General features: G+C 48.2%; 1 protein-coding gene across 3 annotated transcripts in view; it reads right to left on the bottom strand.

Moving 5' to 3' along the window:
• Window positions 1-18,412, bottom strand: part of STPG2 (sperm tail PG-rich repeat containing 2) — a 470,822-nt gene extending 452,410 nt beyond the window's left edge. Inside the window, exons 1-4 of one of the 3 annotated variants that reach the window (XM_089778068.1) lie at window positions 18,121-18,405; window positions 9,851-9,960; window positions 3,456-3,614; window positions 189-353 (exon numbers count right to left, since the gene is read on the bottom strand). In XM_089778068.1, coding sequence (XP_089634194.1) covers window positions 189-353; window positions 3,456-3,614; window positions 9,851-9,960; window positions 18,121-18,226 — 540 coding nt within the window. In that variant the 5' untranslated portion in view covers window positions 18,227-18,405. Of the gene's footprint in view, window positions 1-188; window positions 354-3,455; window positions 3,615-9,850; window positions 9,961-18,120 lie in introns of all 3 variants that reach the window. The other 2 variants (XM_075929635.2, XM_089778069.1) reach the window with 2 other exon arrangements.
• Window positions 18,413-22,287: the final 3,875 nt, after the last annotated feature.

Raw genomic sequence — 22,287 nt, 5'->3', positions numbered from 1 at the left:
TATACCCATTTACATCAAACATGAAACCGGCTTTATAGCCATCCAAAAATATATAGTGGCACCAACACCATTAACTTTTCATTCTTAAGAGAAAACATGCCATGAAAACATTTTAGAGTTAAAAATCAACCTTAAACTATTTTGTAATCCTGTGGCCACTCTGATTAAAGTGATACAAAATTACTTACAAATACTGGTTGATAGAATGCTGGACCCAATGTCACATCTCTTTGAGGTGGGTATTGTTTAACAAGAGTGCCATCTTCAGCTTCTTCATATCCAAATGCTTGGCCTAGAGAAGGGATTGAGGGACCATCCACTTTTCGGTAGGTTTTTATGCTGTCTGCAGGCCTCTGTAAAAACAATTAAATTGTGCTTTAAATTAGATTTAAAGAAACATTCCACACCTGTTGCATAAATTGAAGGCAAATACATCCAAAGAAAAAAGATATAGCCCTATACTTTATTAAAAAGGTGATTTAGAATATTAACTTTTCTTTTTTATGTTTTGAAGCATGTGTACTTTTAATAGATGTTAGTGTATCAGAGAATTATTAAACAACTACAGAACCTTATAATGCCATATACAGTAAACTTCCGATAATCCGGCACCTTTAGGACCCAGGGGGTGCCGGATTATCAGATATGCCAGACTATCGGAAGGGGGGGCTATGAGAGGTCTGGGGACCAACCCGGCAGCGCCCCAGCTGCTCTGCCCCAGGCGTCCTGATTCAGCCACTGCTGAAACTGACCAGCTGCTGACTCTAGAAAGCCCGGGGCAGAGATGCTTTGCCTCGGGCTTCCTGGAGTCAGCCGCTGATCAGTATCAGCAGCGGCTGACTTGTGGACACCTGGGGCAGAGAAGCTGGGGTGCTGCCGGGTTGGTCCAGTAGCGCCGAGGAGCGGTGCTGCGGGACCAACCCGGCAGCCCCCCAGCTGCTCTGCCCCAGGCATCCTCATTCAGCCGCTGCTGATACTGATCAGCGGCTGACTCCAGGAAGCCCGAGGCAGAGCTGCTCTGCCCTGGGCTTCCTGGAGTCAGCCGCTGGTCAGTTTCAACAGCAGCTGAATCAGGACGCCTGGGACAGAGCAGCTGGGGCGCTGCGGGGTTGGTCCCTGCAGCGCCGCACTTCGGTGCTGTGGGGACCAACCCAGCAGCACCCAGTTGCTCTGTCCCAGGTGTACCCAAGTCAGCTGCTGCTGAAACTGATCAGGGGCTGATTCCAGGACGGCTGGGGTGCTGCCGGGTTGGTCCTGCAGCCCCGAGGGGCAGCGTTACGGGACCTACCTGGCAGCACTCCAGCTGCTCTGCCCCTAGCTTCCCCGATTCAGCTGCTGGTCAGTTTTAGCAGCAGCTGAATCAGGGAAGCTGGGGGAAGAGCAGCTCCAATGGTCCGGCTGCCCAGAGCACTTCCGGGTTCCTGATGGTGCCGGACCATCAGGAGTACCGGACCATCAGATGCCGGACCATCAGAGTTTTACTGTACATAGAAGGATAACATCAGTACAGCACTCTGCATTCAGTTTTATTGACAGAGTGAAAATTTAACTTCATTTTTCTAGGTAGACTTCCCCAATTTGGTGTTATCTTGTTTCAACCCTCTCCCGTGGAAGCTTTCTACAGGTTGCACCTCCCAAATCTAGGATTCTCTGGTCCAGCAACATCCATGGTCTGGCATGACCACGGATGTTCCTGGATGAGAGAGCCCAGAAGTTGGAGGGCTAGCAACTGGGAACCCAGTGCAGCCCTGCGAGTCTGGCGGGGCTACAGCAGCCTGGATGGAGCACAATCAGGTCTGTCTGCTGCTTTGCAGTAGGGCCAGGACCACAGCAGCACAAGGGGGGAAGCCAGCCTGGGCCTCAATATCCTGGGAGGTGGTGGCAAGGCCGCAGCAGCATGATTGGAGCTGCCTGCCGCCCCACAGCAGGGCCAGGGCTGTGGCCACAGCATCCTGGGAGGGGAAGCTGGCCAGGGCTGTAGCAAGCCAACAGAATCGGCACAGCTGGGGCCATGTGTCGCCCGGCAGCAAGGTCTGCAGCAACAGCAGATTGATTGAGCAATGTGCCATTCAGCAGTAGGTTTGGCGCTGTGGTGCCACCCAACTGACAGCAGAACTAGGGCTAGGGCTGTGGCTGGCCAGCAGATAGCCAAGGTGGGCTGAAGAAGCTGGCAGCGGGCTGAGGGGCTGGTGTCCGGGGACCTCCCGTAGTCTGGCAAATGCCTTGAACTTGATTCTCTCTCCTGCCAGGTGACCACCCTAACCACCACATTATATGCTATTCTCCTCAACTTGGCCTGTTGACACCATTCCATTTCTAATATCTTCTAGATCAAAGAGTACAAGTGAGAATAGCAGCAATTCTCAAATCTTGGGTTGAGACCCCAAAGCGGGTCAAGACCCAATTTCAATGGGGTCATTGGAGGATGCTTAGACTTGCTGGGGCCCAGGGCTGAAACCTGAACCCCATCACTTGAAGCTGAAGCTCAAGGTCTTCAGCCATGGCCAGGAGGACTCAGGTTACAGGCTCCCTGTTTAGGGCTGAAGCCTTTAGTTTTCAGTTTTGGTGCCCCTCCACGCAGGAGCAGTGGGGCTTGGGCAGGCTCATGCTTCAGTCCTGTCCTCCTGGTGTCACACAATAATATTTTTTTTGCCAGAAGGGGATCATGGCACAGTGAAGTTTGAGAACTCCTGTTCTCTAGCATGGTGATTGAGGCACTCACCTAGGAAGCAGGGAAAGTGGAGACATATCCCTCCTCTGAGTCAGGCAGAGAGAATATTGTACTTTTAGCATATAGTGGAAGATTAGTTTTTTTAAAAGATGTATCTTTATTTGAAATTACTTCATATTACAGTAAAACTCCAGCTGTCTGGCATCCAGTGGTCCAGCACTCCTGATAGTCCGGCACCACCTGGAACTCAGAAGTGCTCCAGACAGCCGGACAATTGGAGCTGCTCTGTCCCGGGCTTCCCGGAATCAGCCACTGGTCAGTTTCAGCAGCGGCTGACTTGGGGAAGTCTGGGGCAGAGCAGCTGGGGTGCTGCTGGGTTGGTCCCGCAGCACCGCTCTCCCATCCTTCCCACCCCAGACCCCTCACAGCCCCCCTTTCCGATAGTCCGGCATATCTGATAATCCAGCACCTCCTGGGTCCTAAAGGTACCAGATTATTGGAAGTTTACTGTAATTCTATGGTTTTGTTTGGCTTCATTTTTTTCAGTATTTATTTTCCCCACATTAATTCAGGCCTTGTCTACACTACGAGATAATGTCCTCCCATTATCAAGTCTGTCTTGTGATAACTGTAAGCACCACAGTAGATTTCCAATTGTACCACTGTAGGCTGGTTTTGTAATATGTTTACTAGTGTTTTTATTAATGTTATATTAACATCTGTGATCAATGTCAAATTTTAAGAAAAAAAATGAATAAGGCATAATTCCTTTTTAACCACATACCAGTTGACTTGGTTCTTTAGGATCTCTCTGCTTCCTGTTATTAATCTCTAAGCCCACAGCAGGAGGTTTGTCATAGCTTCCAGGTCCTGGAGTGTCTTTACTAATCTCCTTGAAACGTTTTTCTTTGTTCTGTGGACTCTGACCACCTTTTATATTATTCTAAAAATATTTAAAAAATTAATAGTCTATGAAATGATCAGGTAAAATAATTATGAACTCGACAAGCACTTCACAAAATAAAAAAGCAGTTGACTGCAGTCCTTCAAACCTGTGTTTCTCAATGTGTTCTGCAGGCTCACTTTGGGAAAGCCACTAGTGGCACACCACTTTGTTTACCTAAAAGGTCCATAGCCATGGGGCCTCGTGGCTCCCCTCGGCTGGAAGCAGCAAATCAGAGTCACTGGAGCTGCAATGTTCTGTGGCTACGGACTCTTTAGGCAAACAAAGCAGCACGGGCCCGCTCACAACTTTCCCATAGCGGGCTCATGGAACACTTTGAGAAACACTGCTTTAAACCAAAAGCTGACAAATGTCTGCACTGTTATATTAAAATGCTCTAGATACAAATGAATTTTCTCAGTGTTGTTTTACTTGATTTAAAGTAAGAAATGAAACCTTTAGATAAGAGGTTGAAAATATTTGTTTTACTGCTACATTCTCTAATGAAATGCTATTTTAAAATTTCTTACAAAAATACTCAGTGAATTACAAGTATCCCTTTGCTTTCTAATGCAGTAAGATAATAATTATTGTCTCTTCTTTTTCCAGTAAAGAAAAAACACTGTATCATTTATTATTATCATCTGTAATAGAACTTAGGAAAGCCCCAAACATGGCTCCAGGAGCTCAACATGGTAGGTACAAACAGAAAAAAAAGAGATGACTTCTGCCCAAGAGAACTTACTATTTAATACTGTGTCAGTAATAGTTAGAGCACTGGCTCCTTCTCTATAAATTTCAATACGTATGAACAAATTTGAGCTGAACTGTACATTCAAAAGCTTCTACATTTTAAATACAGTAGGTCCAAAATCAACAAACAATCTGTGTTCTTCTTATCAATGGTTGGAAAGTAGCAGCAGGGCCACCCTTAAGGGCCTGGAGCAACCTCCCTATAGTGCCCCAGGCACAGGGCCCAGGGGAACCCCACTCCACCTCATACCCTGCCTCCACCTCTGCCCCACCTCACCCTGTCCTTGCTTCACCCCTTCCCCCATGCCCTGCCACTGCTCTTCCCCTGCTCCACCCCTTCCCTGAAGCCTCCTCCTCCAAGCAGTATGAGCTGGTGGACTACCTGGGGAGGGGTGGGGAGGCCAAGTGCTGGACGGCAGCAGCAGTTATTCCCCTCTCCCACCCTCACTGCAGCATCAGGAGCCAGTGACCTGGCAGTCTGCTCCACTCCACCACTCTCTCCCAGTCTGCTACACTCCACTTCTCCACGGTGGCAGGAAACTGTTTAAGGCTTATGCTAACTGCATTGTTTTTACATAGTCCATAATTGCTAACAGATAGCATGAAATTCATGTTTTATTTTAATTCCAAAAGTGAACTGTAAAACTCAAATGGTTCAATTCCTATTATAAATTCAATTTAAACTATTTACATTGAGACTGTTGACTTACAAACTTAATTATAATACACAGCTACTATGGGGCTGTGCCCTCTGCTTGCTATGCTTGCCAAACCCCCTCTCTTTGAAGGTAGGGGGCAGGAGCTGGCTGAGGGTAGGTATCTGGCCAGGGAGACATGAGGCAGGAGCAGACCGGGCGTGCAGGGTCTCAGTGGAAGGGATGAGTGAGAGAGCTGGGGGTGGAGAGTCTCGGTGAAGGGAGTGTGTGAGGGTGCAAGGTATCAGTGGAGGCAGCATGTGAGGGGGCTGAGGGTGCAAGATCTCACAGGGTGAAGGGGTTTGGGGTGCAAGGTCTCAGCAGGGTGGCAAGTGAGGAGGCTGGGGGTGCAGGCTCTCACCTTGGGGGGGTACGAGTGAGCGGGCTGAGGGTGCAGAGTCTCGGCTGAGCGGAGGTGTGAGGGGGCTGGGGTACACGGAGGCATGCAGCTCACAGCTCCTGCCTCCCCACAACACTGAGGAGGGGAAGAAGCCATATGGTTCCCGCCACCCTGTGACGGGGGAGGGGAAGTTGTGCATGGCTTGCAGCTTCTGCCCCCCCAGGAGCATCGGGGAAGGTACATGGCTCATGGCTTCCGCACCCCTGGGAGAAGGGAGGCCATGCGTATCCTGCTCCCCGCCAGGACTGGGGAGAGGGTGGCCTTGTGGTTCCCCCCGTCCAGGCCTTGCAGCCCCCTTGCAGCTCTTGCCTCCCTGGGAGCACCCATGGAGGGAGAGGCCTTGTGGCTCCCATCCCTCCTCCCCCAGAGCACCGGGAAGTGGGAGGCCTCCTGGCTCCGGCTCCTGCTCCCACCAGGAAAGGGGAGAAGGTGCATGAATCCCACCCCCAGGAGTGGGGAGGATGCATGGTCCCCCCAGGAGCACCAGGGAGGATGGAGTGGGGAGGGATTGAGGGGAGGGCAGCTGAGTGATGCAGAGTGACATGATGACATTACTCTGTTGTCCCACAGGAAAAAATTTTTAAATATATATAGAGAGAAATAACAACTTCAACTGTGTGTTATAAGAACTGGCCCATTATATGGCTACACTGTGTTTGTTTTTTTCTGAAGAAGGTATGCAAATTGCGCTCGCATTTGCAAATCTTCCAATTCTTTTTCCAGAAGAGAATTTTCCGATATTTGGCCCGTCTTCACAGGGCCAAATATAGGGAAAAACCCCTCTTTCAGAAGCCCCCTTATTCCTCGTAAAACAAGGTGTATGGGGGCTTCCGAAAGAGGGGGTTTTCTCACATTTGTCCCTGTGTAGACGGGCCAAATATTGGAAAATCCTCTTCCGGAAAAAGAATCAGAAGAAAATATGCAAATGTGAGCACAATTTGCATACGTTCTTCAGAAAAAAACCACAGTATAGCCGTATCCCCACTTTGGGGGGTGGTAATGAGCACTATCCCTCTTCAGCTCCTGGCATCCAGAAGAAGCAGAATACTCTCCCCACAAATCTGGCCAGCTTTGGCTGCAGATACAGGACAGGCAATCAGGAGCCCTCATCACTCCATCCACTTCTGAGTGTCTTGAGAACCCAGAAGAATGCAAAGAATAACCATTAAACCTCATTTTTTATGGAGTAAGGGTTATTTCGAAAGAAGGGTTTCTTTCAAAATAACCACGCCTACATGGCATTTTTTATCTCAAAACAGGGTATTTAAAAATAGCGACCGGACGCAATTATGCAAATGAAGCATGGGAAATTCAAATCCACGCTCCATTTGCAATTTCGCTGGGCTGCATTTGCATTCCTCTCTCGAAAGAGGAATGCAGTGTAGATATCCCAACTGTTGGCTCTGAAGGTGACACAGGCACTGTGTTCTGAAAAAATATTAGTGGCTGTTTAGTAGGGATGTTAAGTAGTGATTAATTTGCTAGTCGAGTAGTCGATGGAATTTCCATTGACTAGTTGTTAGGGAAAGGCTGACTTCTGGGTCTCAGCACAAACCTCCCCAATTACCCTACTGCCGCTTTGCACTCTTAAAAGGACAGAGAGGAGTCGGCGTGCAAAGATCCACGGGACCAACTGCCACTTCTCTGTTCCTTTCAAAATGCAGAGTGGCAGCACGGGGGATGGTTGTCCTGAGACCCGGGAGATTGACCCAGCATCTTTGCACACCAGCTCCTCTCTGTCCCTTTAAGAGTGCAGAGCAGCAACAGGGGGAGGGGGTGATCAAGTAGTCGATAGTGCAACTCGATAAGCTCCTACTTATCAGGTATTCAACTACTCATTCGCATCCAGCAGCAGCCTTCAGCAGCAACCAGCTCCCCTCCTTCTTCTCAGTACCTCCCATCCACCAGTGGCCCCGCCAATAAACTTCTCCTCCCCCTGCTCCTCCCCAGAGGCTCCTGCCCTCAGCAATCAACAGGGCCTGGTGCAGAGAAGGGGAGAGAAAAGGTGAAGCAGAGGTGGGGGCTTCGAGGAAGGGAGCAGGTGAGGACAGGGCCTGCAGTGGAGCAGGATTTTGAGCATTCCTGGGGCTTGGAGGAAGCCAGCACCTGTGAAATTTGGCACCACCACTGCCAGTGGTTCGGGGGAGGAGGGTGATCGAGTAGTTGTGGCCGTAAGTAAGGGTGGCCTTGTTTCTACGCTGCTGCTGGTGGAAGCACTGACTTCAGACCTGGGTGGCCCGAAAGCGATATCTCTTAACCAAGATATTCATGTTGTTGTGGTGCAGGAGGACTATTTTTTTTAATTCCTAAAATATCCACTCTGACACTGTTTATTGAATATTTATCCTACTCCCAGTTATGGCACTAGGATTCCAGCCTGGTGCAGGGTAAAGCCCTGGCAAAAACTTCAAAAGTTTCAAATTACAAGTAATGGAGGGAGAGGGCAACAAATTCCATGAATGGGAAGACAGGCCCAGCTGGAGAAGTTTGCACACCACTGTAATAAAGCATACAGAAACCTACCATGTAAGCGTGAAAACATGTAACAAATAATTCATGCAGCATTAATCTGAACTTCCTTTATCCTTACTGGAACCATTACTAAGCAGTTTCATTTAAAAAAAATCAATTCATTACTTAAATTTCATGGGTCTTTGCTGTTTTAAAACTATATTCTCTGTTAGCACACTGGGGCAACAAGAAATCTTGATCTACACCAGGGATGCAAAATACAGTTTATTCAGTTATATTGTGAAATGCTGTCACCTCCTGGCCCCAGGGAGCTGCCAACTCACCCTGCAGTGGGCCCAGTGGGGCTGGAGCAGCCCTCCACCCGCAACAAGCTGCAGTTGGGGGACTGCTCCCAGGCTCCAGTTAGCTGGTTACTCTAAATATCACCCATTAAGGGTGATGCTTACCGGGCAACCAGTTATCCAGCTACTCATTCACATCCCTAACTTACACCATACACAAAATACCCCCTACTACTGGAGGTGAGCTACATGAAAACAACAAACCATCTAGGAGCTCAGACAGCCATTTGAATTTTTAACTGACACAACACATCCAACAATCTCATTTTTAGGAGCACGTAGGGCTCTTTCTTAATTTTTCTATTGGGGAAAGGAGTAGATGGGGGGAAAGGGGGGATGCATGAAGAGGCAGAACAATGAGGAAGAAAGAATTGTACAGGTTGTACCTTCCTGGTCTTGTACCCTTGGCACCTGACCGGTCCTGAACCAGGGAATGTGCCAGACTAGGGTAGGTCAATGCTAGCCCCTCTGATGCCACCAGTTGCCAGACCAGCTCTGATGACCGCAGAGGCTCCAACACTGACCCAGCAGGGACCAGGAGGGGCATTCAGGGGAAGAGGCAGGGTGGTTACAGAGCCCTGAGGCTAAAGCCAGGAGCACAACCCTGCATGCACACATCAAGCCCCACAGCTGCAGAGCTACCCTCCTGGCCCTCACTACTGACCGTGGGGATGTGCTCCTGGTCCCCAACCATGAGGCTCCACAGCTACCTTACCTCTTCCCCCAGAGCATGTCCTTCACCCCCAGGTTCTGCTGCCAGCCTACCAGGAGCTTCAGATGCGCATCTGATCAGGACTTCGCTCCCCACTACCATCACTTGTGTACAGAATACCTGGCCAGTATTCTGTCACAAGCAACTTCCAGGCTGGTAACTACTGTATAACAAATACACAGAACCTGAATGAATGGATGAATGATTGAATGAATGTTATATATATATATATATATATATATATATATATATATATATATATGTGTGTGTGTGTGTGTGTGTGTGTGTGTGTGTGTGTGTGTGTGTGTGTGTGTGTGTGTGTGTGTGTGTGTGTGTGTGTGTGTGTGTGTAAGGGTTAAGTAGTGATAGGAATAAGTAGTTAAACAACGTTGTTTGCTTCTATCTTTTCTTTATTCTTTATTATTATCTTTACAATAAATGTGGCTTTTTGCCTTACCCCCCCCCATAAAATCCTGCTTGCTTTTATTGGTACAACGACCCCCATCTCTGCTTACCCCTTCCCTCCCTGAACATGAGCACTGCAAATGAGCTATTTAAGGTACTACAGAATCTCTAGGAAGGCAAGGTAAGAGTTGTTAAGCACAGAGCCCAGTTTTTCCCCATGAGTGCTCCAACACAGGAGCACCTACAGGGTTGCTGGACCACGGAAGTCCAGACTATACAGGTTCAACCTGTGTATATATAAAAGATCTCTTCCAAATGTTTACTTCTCGCAAGAGGAGAGTATTTGTTGATTTGTTCCATTGAATTTTAGTTATGAAAATCACTTATATTACTGTTTTGAACGTCAGAGTGCAATTTCATCTCTCTCAACATATTTAATGCAACTTATACAATTTTACCTGTACTTTGGCAATATCATAGTATCCTGGTCCTGGAACATCAATCTCAGCATTTGGAATAGTATATGTAAAGTCTCGATTTGTCAAAGAAAGAAATGGAGCATAGCCATCTGCAAGTGGGGGAGGGCAGAAAAAAACAGTAAAACATATGTACTTACAAGAGTTTGAGAAAGCAAACAGCCTATATATGCATCAAAATTATTCTTCAGTAACCAACACACTTGGTTCATCTAACTGCTCCGTTCCATTGAATAGATGGGTCATATATAAAGAACAATATATGTTAGAGGGTGTAGCATGAAAAGCAATAAATCTATTTTATAATGCAGAAAGCCATCACACTAATTATGTTTTAGCCCTGAAGCACCTACAGAATGCTGAAGCCCATTTTCTGTAGCTTTTCCATACCCTGCATCTTCAGATTCCTGCTTGTACAGCAGATATTAACATATTTTAAGGCCAATAGGGATCACTATCATCATTTAATCTGACCTCTTACAAAAAATAAGCCATAGAATTTCAACAAATGAGTCCTGCTTCAATTCCATTGATTTGGTTGACCTAGAAAGACATCCAATTTGACTGAAAGACTAAGCAATGGAAAATCAATCCATGGAAAGTTACTGCCCTTCTCACATGTACAGAGAAGTGCAAATTCACTATCCCCTTATTCAAATAACTGCACTAGCTGCCCATTCATTTCAGGATCCAGTTCAAAATTCCCTTTTCTGATTTTAAAATGCTCCATGAACTTGCTCCATTCCCTCTCCATTAGGGCTGTCAATTAATGTGCGTTATCGCCTGTGATTAACACAGAGCACAATTAATGTGTTAATTTTTTTAACATACATTAATCGCAGGCGTTTCCACGGCACTGCTCTTTTCAAATGCTGCTGTGGCATTTGAAAGAGGCAGCACCGCACAGCTGATCCTGGGCTCCCATGGCACTGCTCCTTTGAAAAGCTACGGCGGCATTTCAAAGGGGCAGCACAACACTGGAGTCAGCTGGAGTCTTATTGTTTAACAGCTCAATTAATCATGCAATTAATCACAATTAATTTTTTTAATCATGCAATTGAGATTAATTTTTTTTCTCTCTTGACGGCCCTAATCTCTATACAAATTACACTAGACTCCTCTCAATCCCTTCCCAGTCTGAGTGCTATTGATTAGGAGGCAGCCTCCTTTGCAACTGCAGTCACCCACTGATTTTTCTGCATCTCTCTACCTCATTGATCTTGTTTTAAACTCTTGAGTAAAAACATGTTTTCTCCTTTACCAACCACTCCTAATTTCTGTCCCCCCTCTGCTGTTAAGTCTAAGCTTTTATTTAACTACATAAATTAGTTGTGATCGTTGGTATAAAAGATTTTAATAAAAGTTATTAATAGATTTCCTATATTTTAAGCACACAAATGACTATTGTGATCATTTAGTCTGACATCCTGCACACGTCAGGTATTAAGTAGTAAGACTGGATGAATGTACATAAACATATGACTTAAATTTCCCGTAAATGAAATAATGCTTGATTACAATTTTATTTATTTTCAACTGGGATTTACTTTAGTTGTATTTAAATACAATGCAGGTCTCCCATTTCCCGTTTACAGTGGATTTTTCCTTTAATTTCTGGAATAAAGTAACATTGACAGTGAGTGGGAAAGTAAAGATAAAGGAATGAATAAAAATAAATTTTACATTTTTAAAATGTTCCTCACTTCCACTCCTAATAGTTTCCTTCATAAGATCTATAAAATGACCTTCATGAGCTAGTCATGGTTTAAATGCAGTTTTTCTCCTTTTTACCATACCATTTTACAGATAAAATTAAAATAATTTAAATTAGATAAAATCTTATTTTATCTGATACCTCAATTTAGTGTTTTCAGTGGTTTCAGAAACTGTCCCTCTGATGAGTGCCATTGGGGGGGACAACCTAACAAATCTGTGGCATGGCCTTATTAATTCATGTTTAACCTACAAAGGACACATTAACTTAACCCTATGGCCTATATCCATCTTGACTTTTCACTGCTGATTGGAAAGATATTGTTACTCATATCTCCTTTAACTTCAATTTGCATCTAAGACTTAATTCTGAAAACCTGCTCCTAAGATATTACCAATTAAGCCAAAAGAATACGAATTCCAATACTACTGGCAGTTATTCTCAAGTCATTCCTACTTTAAACTGAGAAAAAAAATAATTTGTCTGATATCCCCACATATTTCTATCTTCAGTTGCAGAGCTTTGCTTTTGCTGAAAAGAACATAAATGGAAATTAAAGGCCCCCAAATTCTTTTATTCAGTACAAAAGAAATAAAAATACTCCTAGTACAATATATTAAAGCCCAGCTACACACTGAAGCCTACTGAGAACTCATATTTATGTCAGAATGGGAAAGAACATTAGATAAGGTTTTTCAGTGAGAGAATTAGAAAGGTATTTCTGAATATAAAGCCATCATTTTCACAGTGTGGCAGATTGGCAGTGTTTGTCCTTAGGACTTTGCATTGCAGAATTTCCAAGATTTTTCTCACACATAGGCTCTGAAGAAGATGTCTGGCTCCATCTCCAACAGAATTGAAGAACATTATAATCTTTGTGTGGAGAGAACAGGAATTTGTGGAAAAGTGCCCAGACCTAAGTCTCCTCTCACACGACCAAATCAGGTGGAACAGTGTTACAAATGTGTAAAATCAGTGGAAGATATGAATCAGATTTATCACATTTAAATATATAGAAGATATACAGGCAGTCCCCGAGTTACGAACGGGGTTTGCTGCCCATCTTCCTGGTCTGCTGAGATGGGGAGCAAAGCCTCTGAGGACGCCGGCAGCGGGAGAGCCGCGGCGCGTCTGGGCTGTCCGCTGCCCATGTGCTCCGCGGCTTTGCTCCCCATCTCCCTGGTCTCCTGGAGACCAGCAGACCAGAGAGACGGGGAGCAAAGCCGGGGAGCATGCGGGCAGCGGACAGCCCAGACGCACCGCGGCTGTCCCGCTGCCGGCATCCTCAGAGGCTTTGCTCCTCGTCTCCCTGGTCTGCTGGTCTCCAGCAGACCAGGGAGACAGGGAGCAAAGCCGCGGAGGACCCGGGCGGCGGGACCGCGGTGCGTCTCGGTCCACTGCCCGCGTCTCCCTGGTCTGCTAGTACGCCTCCCCCCCCCCAGCAGACCAGGCTTTTCTCCGGACGCCTGTGGTAGAGCAGCTGGGGCACTGCTGGTTGGTCCCGCAGCGCCGCTCTGGGCGCTACTGGACCAACCCGGCAACACCCCAGCTGCTCTGCCCCAGGCATCCTGATTCAGCCGCTGCTGGTCAGTTTCAGCAGCGGCTGAATCTGGACGCCAGTTCCAACTTACATACATATTCAACTTAAGAACAAACCTACAGTCCCTATCTTGTACGTAACCCGGGGACTGCCTGTAGTTCAAGTTGAAGAAAAGAATAACATCATCTCCATTTTGAGAACCAGCTCAACCAGCTCCCGATATAAAATCCTCGCAAAGACGTAACCGAGGTAGTTTCTACCTCTATTGCCTTGTCTACACTGTTAAGTTACAGTGCAGTAACTCCAAGATATCCACACTGATAAGGCAGTTAGAGTGCACTACGGATGTTAAAAATAATTTATTTTTGTAAATGTGTAGCTGCTGAAACATGTAACCACTGTATCCGAGGCAGCAGCGCAGGGAGAAGGCGACTCAATGGGAACCAGTGCTCACCTTCACCCCGCTCTGTGCTGCTGCTTCTGTAGAGGCTTAAAAGCCAGCTCCCTGTGTGTACCAACTCCTGCCTGCCTGGCACAGCCCTCCCTGCCTCCTACCTCCCCTGAGGCTGTGCTGGGCTTAGCTAGGCACCACACCATGCCTTCCTCCAGGGCTGGGGAGACTGCGGTGAGTACATGCCCACTCTCTTCCACTCCCAATGGTTAGAAGTGGGGAGCAAATGAGCGGCATGCCACCCTGCTTCCCAGGTGCCGGGGAAGGAGCAGCGCCTAGCAGAAGAGGCAGGGCTGGAGGTGGAGCTAGGGGCTTCTCTCCGACAGCCCTGCCTTCACCAACCGCCCATGGCTGCGTGTAACCATGAGAGTTAACAGATGAGCCCAGGCTCATCAGTTAACTGTGTACATGGGTACACATTCACACCCCTAGAGCATACTAACTCCACAGTTGCTGTGCTCTAAGTAAACCACTTCAATGAGAAATGTAGAGTTTCCACAATGAGAAACGTGCAGTGGCTACAGCACTACAGTGCTAATGTGGACCCACTATTTGCAGCACTTTAACTAGCCTCTAGAAATGCCCCATAATCCCTCCAGTTGCCACTCTGCTCCGTTTTTTAATGCAGCTGGCTACCCTGCAGGCCTGCACATATCCCCTTTGTTTCCCTCTGTTTCAGAAAACCTGCATACTGTGCTGATCTGCAACAGGACATTCAGATGGAATACCCATGCTGTTGAAGACAGAGGCAGACATTTGTATGAGTGACAGAGAGATTTTTGTGCAAAGAGCCGTGGATGGAAGGGAGGGGGGCTGATGTTCGGATCTCATTCCTCCCACCTCAGGACAGGTTGTTTCCTGCTGCTGTCTTGAACTTAGAAGACAGCATGCTGACATCCCGTAAAAAACACTAACCCTCCCCTCTCCCACACACACACATACCCAGTGCCTGTCAGACTTTCCCCTCCTATCCCACACTTTAGTTGAAAAGTGGCTGTCAAAGACACATCAGGAAATGCATACGCAGCAGAATACTTAGTAGAAGTAGCAGTAAAAACTATCACTGTAAAAAAAATCAAATGTCTAATAGTCAGCTTGATCACAGACAATGCTGCAAATGTATCCAAGATGAGACCAAATTTAGAAGAGAGTGAATTGGGTTCCCAACTAATATCATACAGTTACAGTATTTATTTGATGCACCTCCTAGCTAAGGACTTTAGAGTTCCAGAAATAATGGCTAATGTTGTTGAAATGGCAAAATACTTCTGTAACAACCGCTTTGCAGCAGTTGCACTGAAAAAAGTGGGAGGAACCAAGCTATCCGTCCCACAAGACATGCGATGGAATTCAGTAGTGAACTGTTTTGAGCACCATATCAAGAACTGACCTAATCTGATGATAGTTTGTGAACAAAATTGTGAAAAAATAAATGACACTGTCACAGCCAAATTTCTCAACATTGGGCTTAAGAGAAATGTTGAACACACGCAGAAGCCTATTTCTGTAACCTTGAATAAAATGCAGGGAAATAGCTGTTTTATTACTGACGCTCTTGAAATTTAGAAGGAACTGAGTGAGATCTTAAAAGACAAATATTCAATGACGGAGTTAAATTACAAGCATTAAAAAAAAAAAAAAAGAATGGGACAAGCCCTATCTCCAGCTCATTTTCTTGCAAATATTCTCAATACTCAGTACCAGAGTCAAACCTTAACTGCAGAAGAACTGGAATTGGCTATGACATGGGCATCCAGCAATCATCTCTCCATAATGCCAACCATAATACATTTCAGAGCTAAGGGTGACCCATTCAAGAAATATATGTTTGCTGATGTTTTAAAGAAAGTTACACCAAGTGAGCTGGTGGAAGTCACTTAAGCACTTGGATTCAGAGACTGTTGAAGTGATAATTTCACTTTTAATAGCAAAGCTTCTTCTGCCAGTGTAGAAAGAATATTTTCTTTCTTTGGACTACTTCATTCCAAACTGATAAACTGTTCGGGACATGACAAATCAGGAAAGCTTGTTTTTATTTTCCAGATTATGAACAAACAGGAAAATGAAGGTGAAGATGACTGAGTTAGCTGTAGAAGGCAATGTTTTAAGTTTCTCATGTTCTCCTGGCTGACAGTTGATTTAATTTTTGTTTTGTTTTTTTAATATATTTAATTTAACTCTTTTAGTTAAAAACAATTTTAACTAAAACAAACCTGATTTAAAAATAACTTGAATATTTAACTATATGTTTGCTGTTAAAGGAAAACATCCAGAATACATAACATGGTTGTTTTAGTTAAATAAAACAATTTAAATGTCTGTCTGGTGATGTTCTCCTTCTAATACAAGATACCAAGAAAATGCTCCAAATATTAATAATTAACCTGATGAACTGGAGATAGTTCACGTCCCAATGACTTCATAAATATCTGCTTCAATTACCTTTGGTAAGTGAAATAACCATTCATTCATTTTCTGATATAGTTGTAAAATTAATCTGAAATTTTTTTTAAATAAATCACTGTAAAAAATTTATAATGTGCACCTTTTAAAATGAAACCTACATCTATCACTGACTTGTAAAGAATATGTATTAAGGTTATAACAACCAACAACAATGCACTTTTATGTAAAAAACCATGATTAAATCGAGTCTTCCTGACTAGTGATTTAAATCATGGTTTAAATCAATTTGATTTAAGTCAAATCCACCCTGCCTCTGGAACCCCATAAGATTGGAATTATTGGAACTCCATTTACAAAACTTTTCTTAAATATTACATGAATATATTGTATCATTCTACAGAATTAATTAGAATTTATAATCCCTATTCCATGATAATTTATAATCCCTATTCTTTGAGCACTAATGTATCTTAATTAAAATTATCTTTAAATGGGTTTTTCCTCAAAAAGAATGTTATAAAAAAAGTCAAATTTTTTAATTTTTTTTTAATTATTGATTTTTATCCATCCTGAAATCTCATTCATGTGATATTGCCTGCCCTATGTGGCATTGCAAACCCTTCCCAAACTCTCTGCGGCAAGTTTTGCATAGTGGGATAGCTACTACAATGCACTGCTGTCTGTGGTGTTGCAATAGCTGCTAATATGGACACACTCCACCACCCCACATCCCATCTGTTTCCCTGCAGAACTCTGTGCTCAATGCTGTAACAAGGGCCATCCCTGCAATGGCACCTGGTCTGGACGAGCTGGCAACCCTGGAGCAGAGCAAGCAGGGGAGCTCAGCTGCAGCCTCAGGGCAAAAGGTAAGAAGCACGGGTGACAGTGGGCACAGCAAACACGTGTGGGAAGAACAAGCATGGGCATGAGATCAACAAGCAGCAATGCTGCCGCCAGCTGGAGAGAAACTGCACTTTGAAGGGGAAAACGTCATTCTCTCCAGCTGCTGGCTACATGGCTGTCCTCTGCTTCATTTGAGTCCTTCGGCCTGCACTCGCACTGAGTGCCGCTGCCTGGTGAGCAGAGGTTGGGCACAGCTGCAGGGGAAGATGGCTGGGGGATGTGGCCATCAAAGTCCCATATCTGAGCTCATGGGTAGGGGGCCAGCTGGGGCATGGACCTGAAGACCACTGGAGTCCTAGCAGTGAGCCCATGGTTTGGGGTGGGGAGCAGCCAGATGATGGAAACTGTCAGAGCCATGGCAGTGAGCCTACAGGGAGGGAGGTGGTTGGTACTGAGCGTGTGGGGTTGGGGAGTAAGGATGTTAAAGAGCAGTTATTTGGCTAAGCGTTTAGGTGATACAATTTGTACCAACTACATGAATGGTGGATAAAGGCCGCTTTGCAGAGCCAGGCAGCATGGCAGAGGCAGCAAGGGGAAGAGGAAGTGAGCAGTGGTTTTTTTTGTAATGGTACTGCCTGGTACGCAGTCCCAGCACCTCCAGATGCAGTAGGACAGAGCTCAACAACTTTTTCCCTGGAATACCAGAACCTTTTTTTTTTTTTTTGTACAAAATAAGCACTGGAAGCAAGTAGTGGAGTGGATAAACTTATGCGTATCAGGTAGCTGAGTAGTCGACTACTCGCTTACTTCCCTAGCTGGGAGCAGGGGATGGTGCAGCCAGATTCGGGACTGCCCTCAAGCCCACCCCTAGGCATACACCGCATAAAACGCCACTACAATTGGGGCACCAAAGAGGTGCCCTACACAGCCGCACGTGCCGAAAGCCTGCGCGAGCTGTTACTGCCAACGTCTTACATCCGCCAGCGCAGACAGAGCCCACGGGGCTAATGAAAGTCGGTGGGGAAGGTGGGAGGAGAGTGGTGTCTCCCCTCCCCTCCCACAGCCCCCTCTGCTGCCAGCGACCATGCTCCCCCCGGCCAAGCCCTGTGTCGTTAGCAGGGACAGCGCAGGCCTGGGCTCTGCTCGGCCCCTGAAGCTGGGAGAAAGGCTGCGCTGCTCGGGGCGCTCATTGCGGGGAGTGGGGGCGGGACCCTGCGCAGCCGGGGCCAGGGCGGGGCTGGCTGCGGGCTCGGGGGCGCTGTGCAGGGGGCTCCCGGGGGGCGGCCAGGCCCCGGTACCTGCTTGCAGCTGCTTCCCGGGCTGGAGCTGGTAGGAGCCGGGCCCCACATGCGCCTCGGTGCAGCCCGCGGGCACCGTCAACGCCCGCGGAGCCCGGTCGTACATGGCGGCTCCCCCGAGACCCGGCGCTGGCCGGCGGCTGCAGTCACCATGGACACCGCGCGGCCCAACACGCCCCGCCCCTCCACAGCCAGCTGCCCTCAGGAACCCGCCCCGGCCTGTCTCCTGCCCCTCTCCTCCAGACAGCCTGCCCGGCCCTAGGGAACCGCCCCTCAATGCTCTCCACCCCCACAGTCTGCTCCTGGCCTTGGGAACATACCTTTCAACTCTCCCCACCCCCACACAGCCAGCCCCTGCCCTCAGGAACCCGCCCCTCAGTGCTCTGCACCCCCACACAGCCAGCCCCTAGCCTCAGGAACCCGCCCCTCAGTGCTCCGCACCCCCACACAGCCAGCCCCTAGCCTCAGGAACCCGCCCCTCAGTGCCCCGCACCCCCACACAGCCAGCCCCTGCCCTCAGGAACCCGCCCCTCAGTGCCCTGCACCCCCACACAGCCTGCCCCTAGCCTCAGGAACCCGCCCCTCAGTGCTCCGCACCCCCACACAGCCTGCCCCTAGCCTCAGGAACCCGCCCCTCAGTGCCCCGCACCCCCACACAGCCAGCCCCTAGCCTCAGGAACCCGCCCCTCAGTGCTCCGCACCCCCACACAGCCTGCCCCTGCCCTCAGGAACCCGCCCCTCAGTGCCCCGCACCCCCACACAGCCAGCCCCTAGCCTCAGGAACCCGCCCCTCAGTGCTCCGCACCCCCACACAGCCTGCCCCTGCCCTCAGGAACCCGCCCCTCAGTGCTCCGCACCCCCACACAGCCAGCCCCTGCCCTCAGGAACCCGCCCCTCAGTGCCCCGCACCCCCACACAGCCTGCCCCTGCCCTCAGGAATCTGCCCAACAATGTTCTCCAGCCCCACACAGCCTGTCTCTGCTCTTGGGAACCCACCTCTCACTGCTTCCCATCTCCACACAGCTGCCCCAGCCTTTGGAAACCCACCCCTCAACACTTCCCACCCCCACGCAGCCTACCCCTTCCTCTCTCCCCCGCACATCCTGCCCTGTCCTTGGGATCCTGCCCCTCAACACTTCTCACATACCTGCCCCTGCCCTCGGGAGCCTGCCCCTCAACATTCCCCACCTCCACACAATCTCCCTGCTCCCCACCTCCACACAGCCTGCCCCTGCTCTCCAGAATTTGCCCCGGAATACTCCCCACTTTCACACAGCATGTCCCCTGCTACATCTCTGCCCCTGCACAGCCTGCCCCTGTCTTCAGGAACCCACCCCTCAATGCTCCCCACCTCCACACAGCCTGCCCTGTCCCCTCCCCACACAGTCTTCCTCCACCCACGGGAACCCACCCCTCAATTCTCCCCACCTCCACACAGCCTGCCCTGTCCCCTCCCCACACAGTCTTCCTCCACCCACGGGAACCCACCCCTCAATTCTTCCCACCTCCACACAGCCTGCCCTGTCCCCTCCCCACACAGTCTTCCTCCACCCACGGGAACCCACCCCTCAATTCTTCCCACCTCCACACAGCCTGCCTCGTCTCCTCCACTCCCCACACAGCCTGCCCCTGCCCTCAGGAATTCGTCCTTCAATGATCCCCGCACCCACAAAGACGGTCCCCCACTCCTCCCCTCCCTACCTCTACAGAGCCTGCCCCTACCCTTGGGAACCCGCTCCTCAATGTTCTTCCCATGCCCACACAGCCTGCCTCTGTCCTCAAGAACAGTCTCTCTGCTCACTCCGATCCCCGTATAGCCTGCCCCTCCTCCGCGGTACTCCCCCACCCCACACTGCCTGCCCCTGCCCTTGAGAACCTTCCCTCAATGCTCCCAAAACCCCCACACAGCTTGCCCCTTCTCCCCTCTCCCCCACACAGCCTGACCCTGTCCTCAGGATCCCACCCCTAACGCTCCCCACAGCGTTCCCCTGCTTGGCAACATTCCCCTCTCCCCCACACAGTCTGCCTCTGCTCTGTAGGGCTTGTTTCTCCCCAACACAGCCTGTTCCTACCCCCGTCTCCTTTCCCTCCCCTCCTCCCCCCCGCAGCCCATGCCCCTCCACCTCCGCTCAAGTCTCCCATCCCTGGCCCTGAGTCTGCCCTAACCTCCTGCAATCTACAACACACTGCTCCGCTGGCCCAGAGCCTGAACTGCCACTGCTCTTGGGAACCCCCCCCCCCCATAATGCCCCCCTCTTCCCTAGTGCCTGACCCTCCCCTTGGGAAACCATCCCACAACACTCTCCTCTCTTCCCACAGAACCTGCCATCTACCACACACCTCTTCCCTCTCAACATCCCCCTGCCTTCTGTGCATCCTGGCTCTGCCCCTGCCCTGGGGAATCTGCCCCACAGTTCTCTTCTCTCCTCACAAAACCTGCCTCTGCCTCCTGGAACCTGCTCTGTAGCACTCTTCTCTCTCCCCATAAAGCCTGCCCCACCACCTGCTGCACAGCACTCCTCTCTACTCCCATAGAGCCTTTTCCTACCCACATGCTGTGTCTAGACTGGCAAGTTTTTCCACAAAATCATCTGCAAAATCATCTACACTGGCTGTCTTGAATTTCCGCAAAAGCACTGACGATCTCATGTAAGATTGTCAGTGCTTTTGCGGAAATACTATGCTGCTCCCATTCGGGCAAAAGTCTTTTTCCGAAAAACTTTTGCGCAAAAGGCCCAGTGTAGACAGCAGAGATTTGTTTTCCGCAAAAAAGCCCCGATCGCGAAAATGGCGATCGGGGCTTTTTTGCGCAAAAGCGCGTCTAGATTGGCCACGGATGCTTTTCCACAAAAAGTGCTTTTGCGGAAAAGCGTCCTGCCAATATAGACGCGCTTTTCCGAAAATGCTTTTAACGGAAAACTTTTCCGTTAAAAGCATTTCCGGACAATCATGCCAGTGTAGACGTAGCCACAGTGTTTCCCCCTCTGTCCATAGAGCCTGGCCTGTATAACTCCCCCCTCTTCCATAGAACCTGATCCTCCCCCATGGAACCTACCCCATAGCACTTTCCATGGGGAATCTGAAGGGGTGGGTTTTCATGGAAGAGAAGGGAGTGCTGCAGAGTGGGTTCCATGAGGAAGAATCAGGTTCTAAGGGGTAAAAGGGAAGCCCTGGGGATTGGTTCCTTATGACCTGTAGAGCCTGACTCCTCCTCCAGGGCACCTGGCCCACCGGATTCCCCTCTCACCTGATAGGAATACTATGAGTGGGTTCTGTCCTTTGAACAACCCACTCCCTTCATAAAACTTGCCCTCAATGGAAACCTCCCTTTCCCAAAAGAACCTGCCCCCTACCCGTACAATCCACTTTATGAAACCTGCACCTAACAGAACCTGTTCTTTCCCAGTCGAACTTATCAGCAATAATACTCAACGGCTGCATCTAGACTGGCAAGTTTTTCCACAAAAGCACACACTTTTGCAGAAAAACTTGCCAGCTGTCTACACTGGCCGCTTGAATTTGCACAAGAACACTGACGATCTAATGTAAGATTGTCAGTGTTCTTCCGCAAATACTATGATGCTCCCGCTCGGGAAAAAGCCCTCTTGTGCAAATGCTTTTGCGCAAGAGGGCCAGTGTAAACAGGTAAAAACTGTTTTGAGCCAAAAAGCCCCGATGGTGAAAATGGCAATCAGGGCTTTCTTGCGCAAAACCATGTCTAGATTGGCTTTTGCGCAGAAGCATCCGTGCCAATCTAGACACTCTTTTCTGCAAATGTTTTTAACGGAAAAGCTTTTCCGTTAAAAGCATTTGCGGAAAATCATGCCAGTCTAGACACAGCCAACTTTTCCAACAGAATTGCAAACATACAAGTCACTCCCCAGCTAGCTGTGAGAGATCAAACAAGACAAAAACATTACTTTGATAAGCAAAGGGTTCTAATACTTTGTTTTAGAGTTTAAATGTGCTTACTTTGAATATACTATGTGTTATACATAGTGTGACTTATCATGGGCTACATACAGTAACATAGCAACTAATCCAGAGCACTGATAATTTGAGCAAATTAATATTAATAAGAGAACCTAAATCTTTTATTTCCCATCTCTTTGATTAATTTTGAGACTTGAATGCAAAAACCCCATTCATAAATACATTTAAATGTCC

Source organism: Pelodiscus sinensis, chromosome 4 (assembly GCF_052426305.1).
Source record: "Pelodiscus sinensis isolate ZL-2025 chromosome 4, ASM5242630v1, whole genome shotgun sequence".
NCBI lineage: Eukaryota > Metazoa > Chordata > Testudines > Trionychidae > Pelodiscus > Pelodiscus sinensis.
Note: the sequence above shows the minus strand (reverse complement) of the source record. Positions and strands in the feature narration are given on the sequence as shown.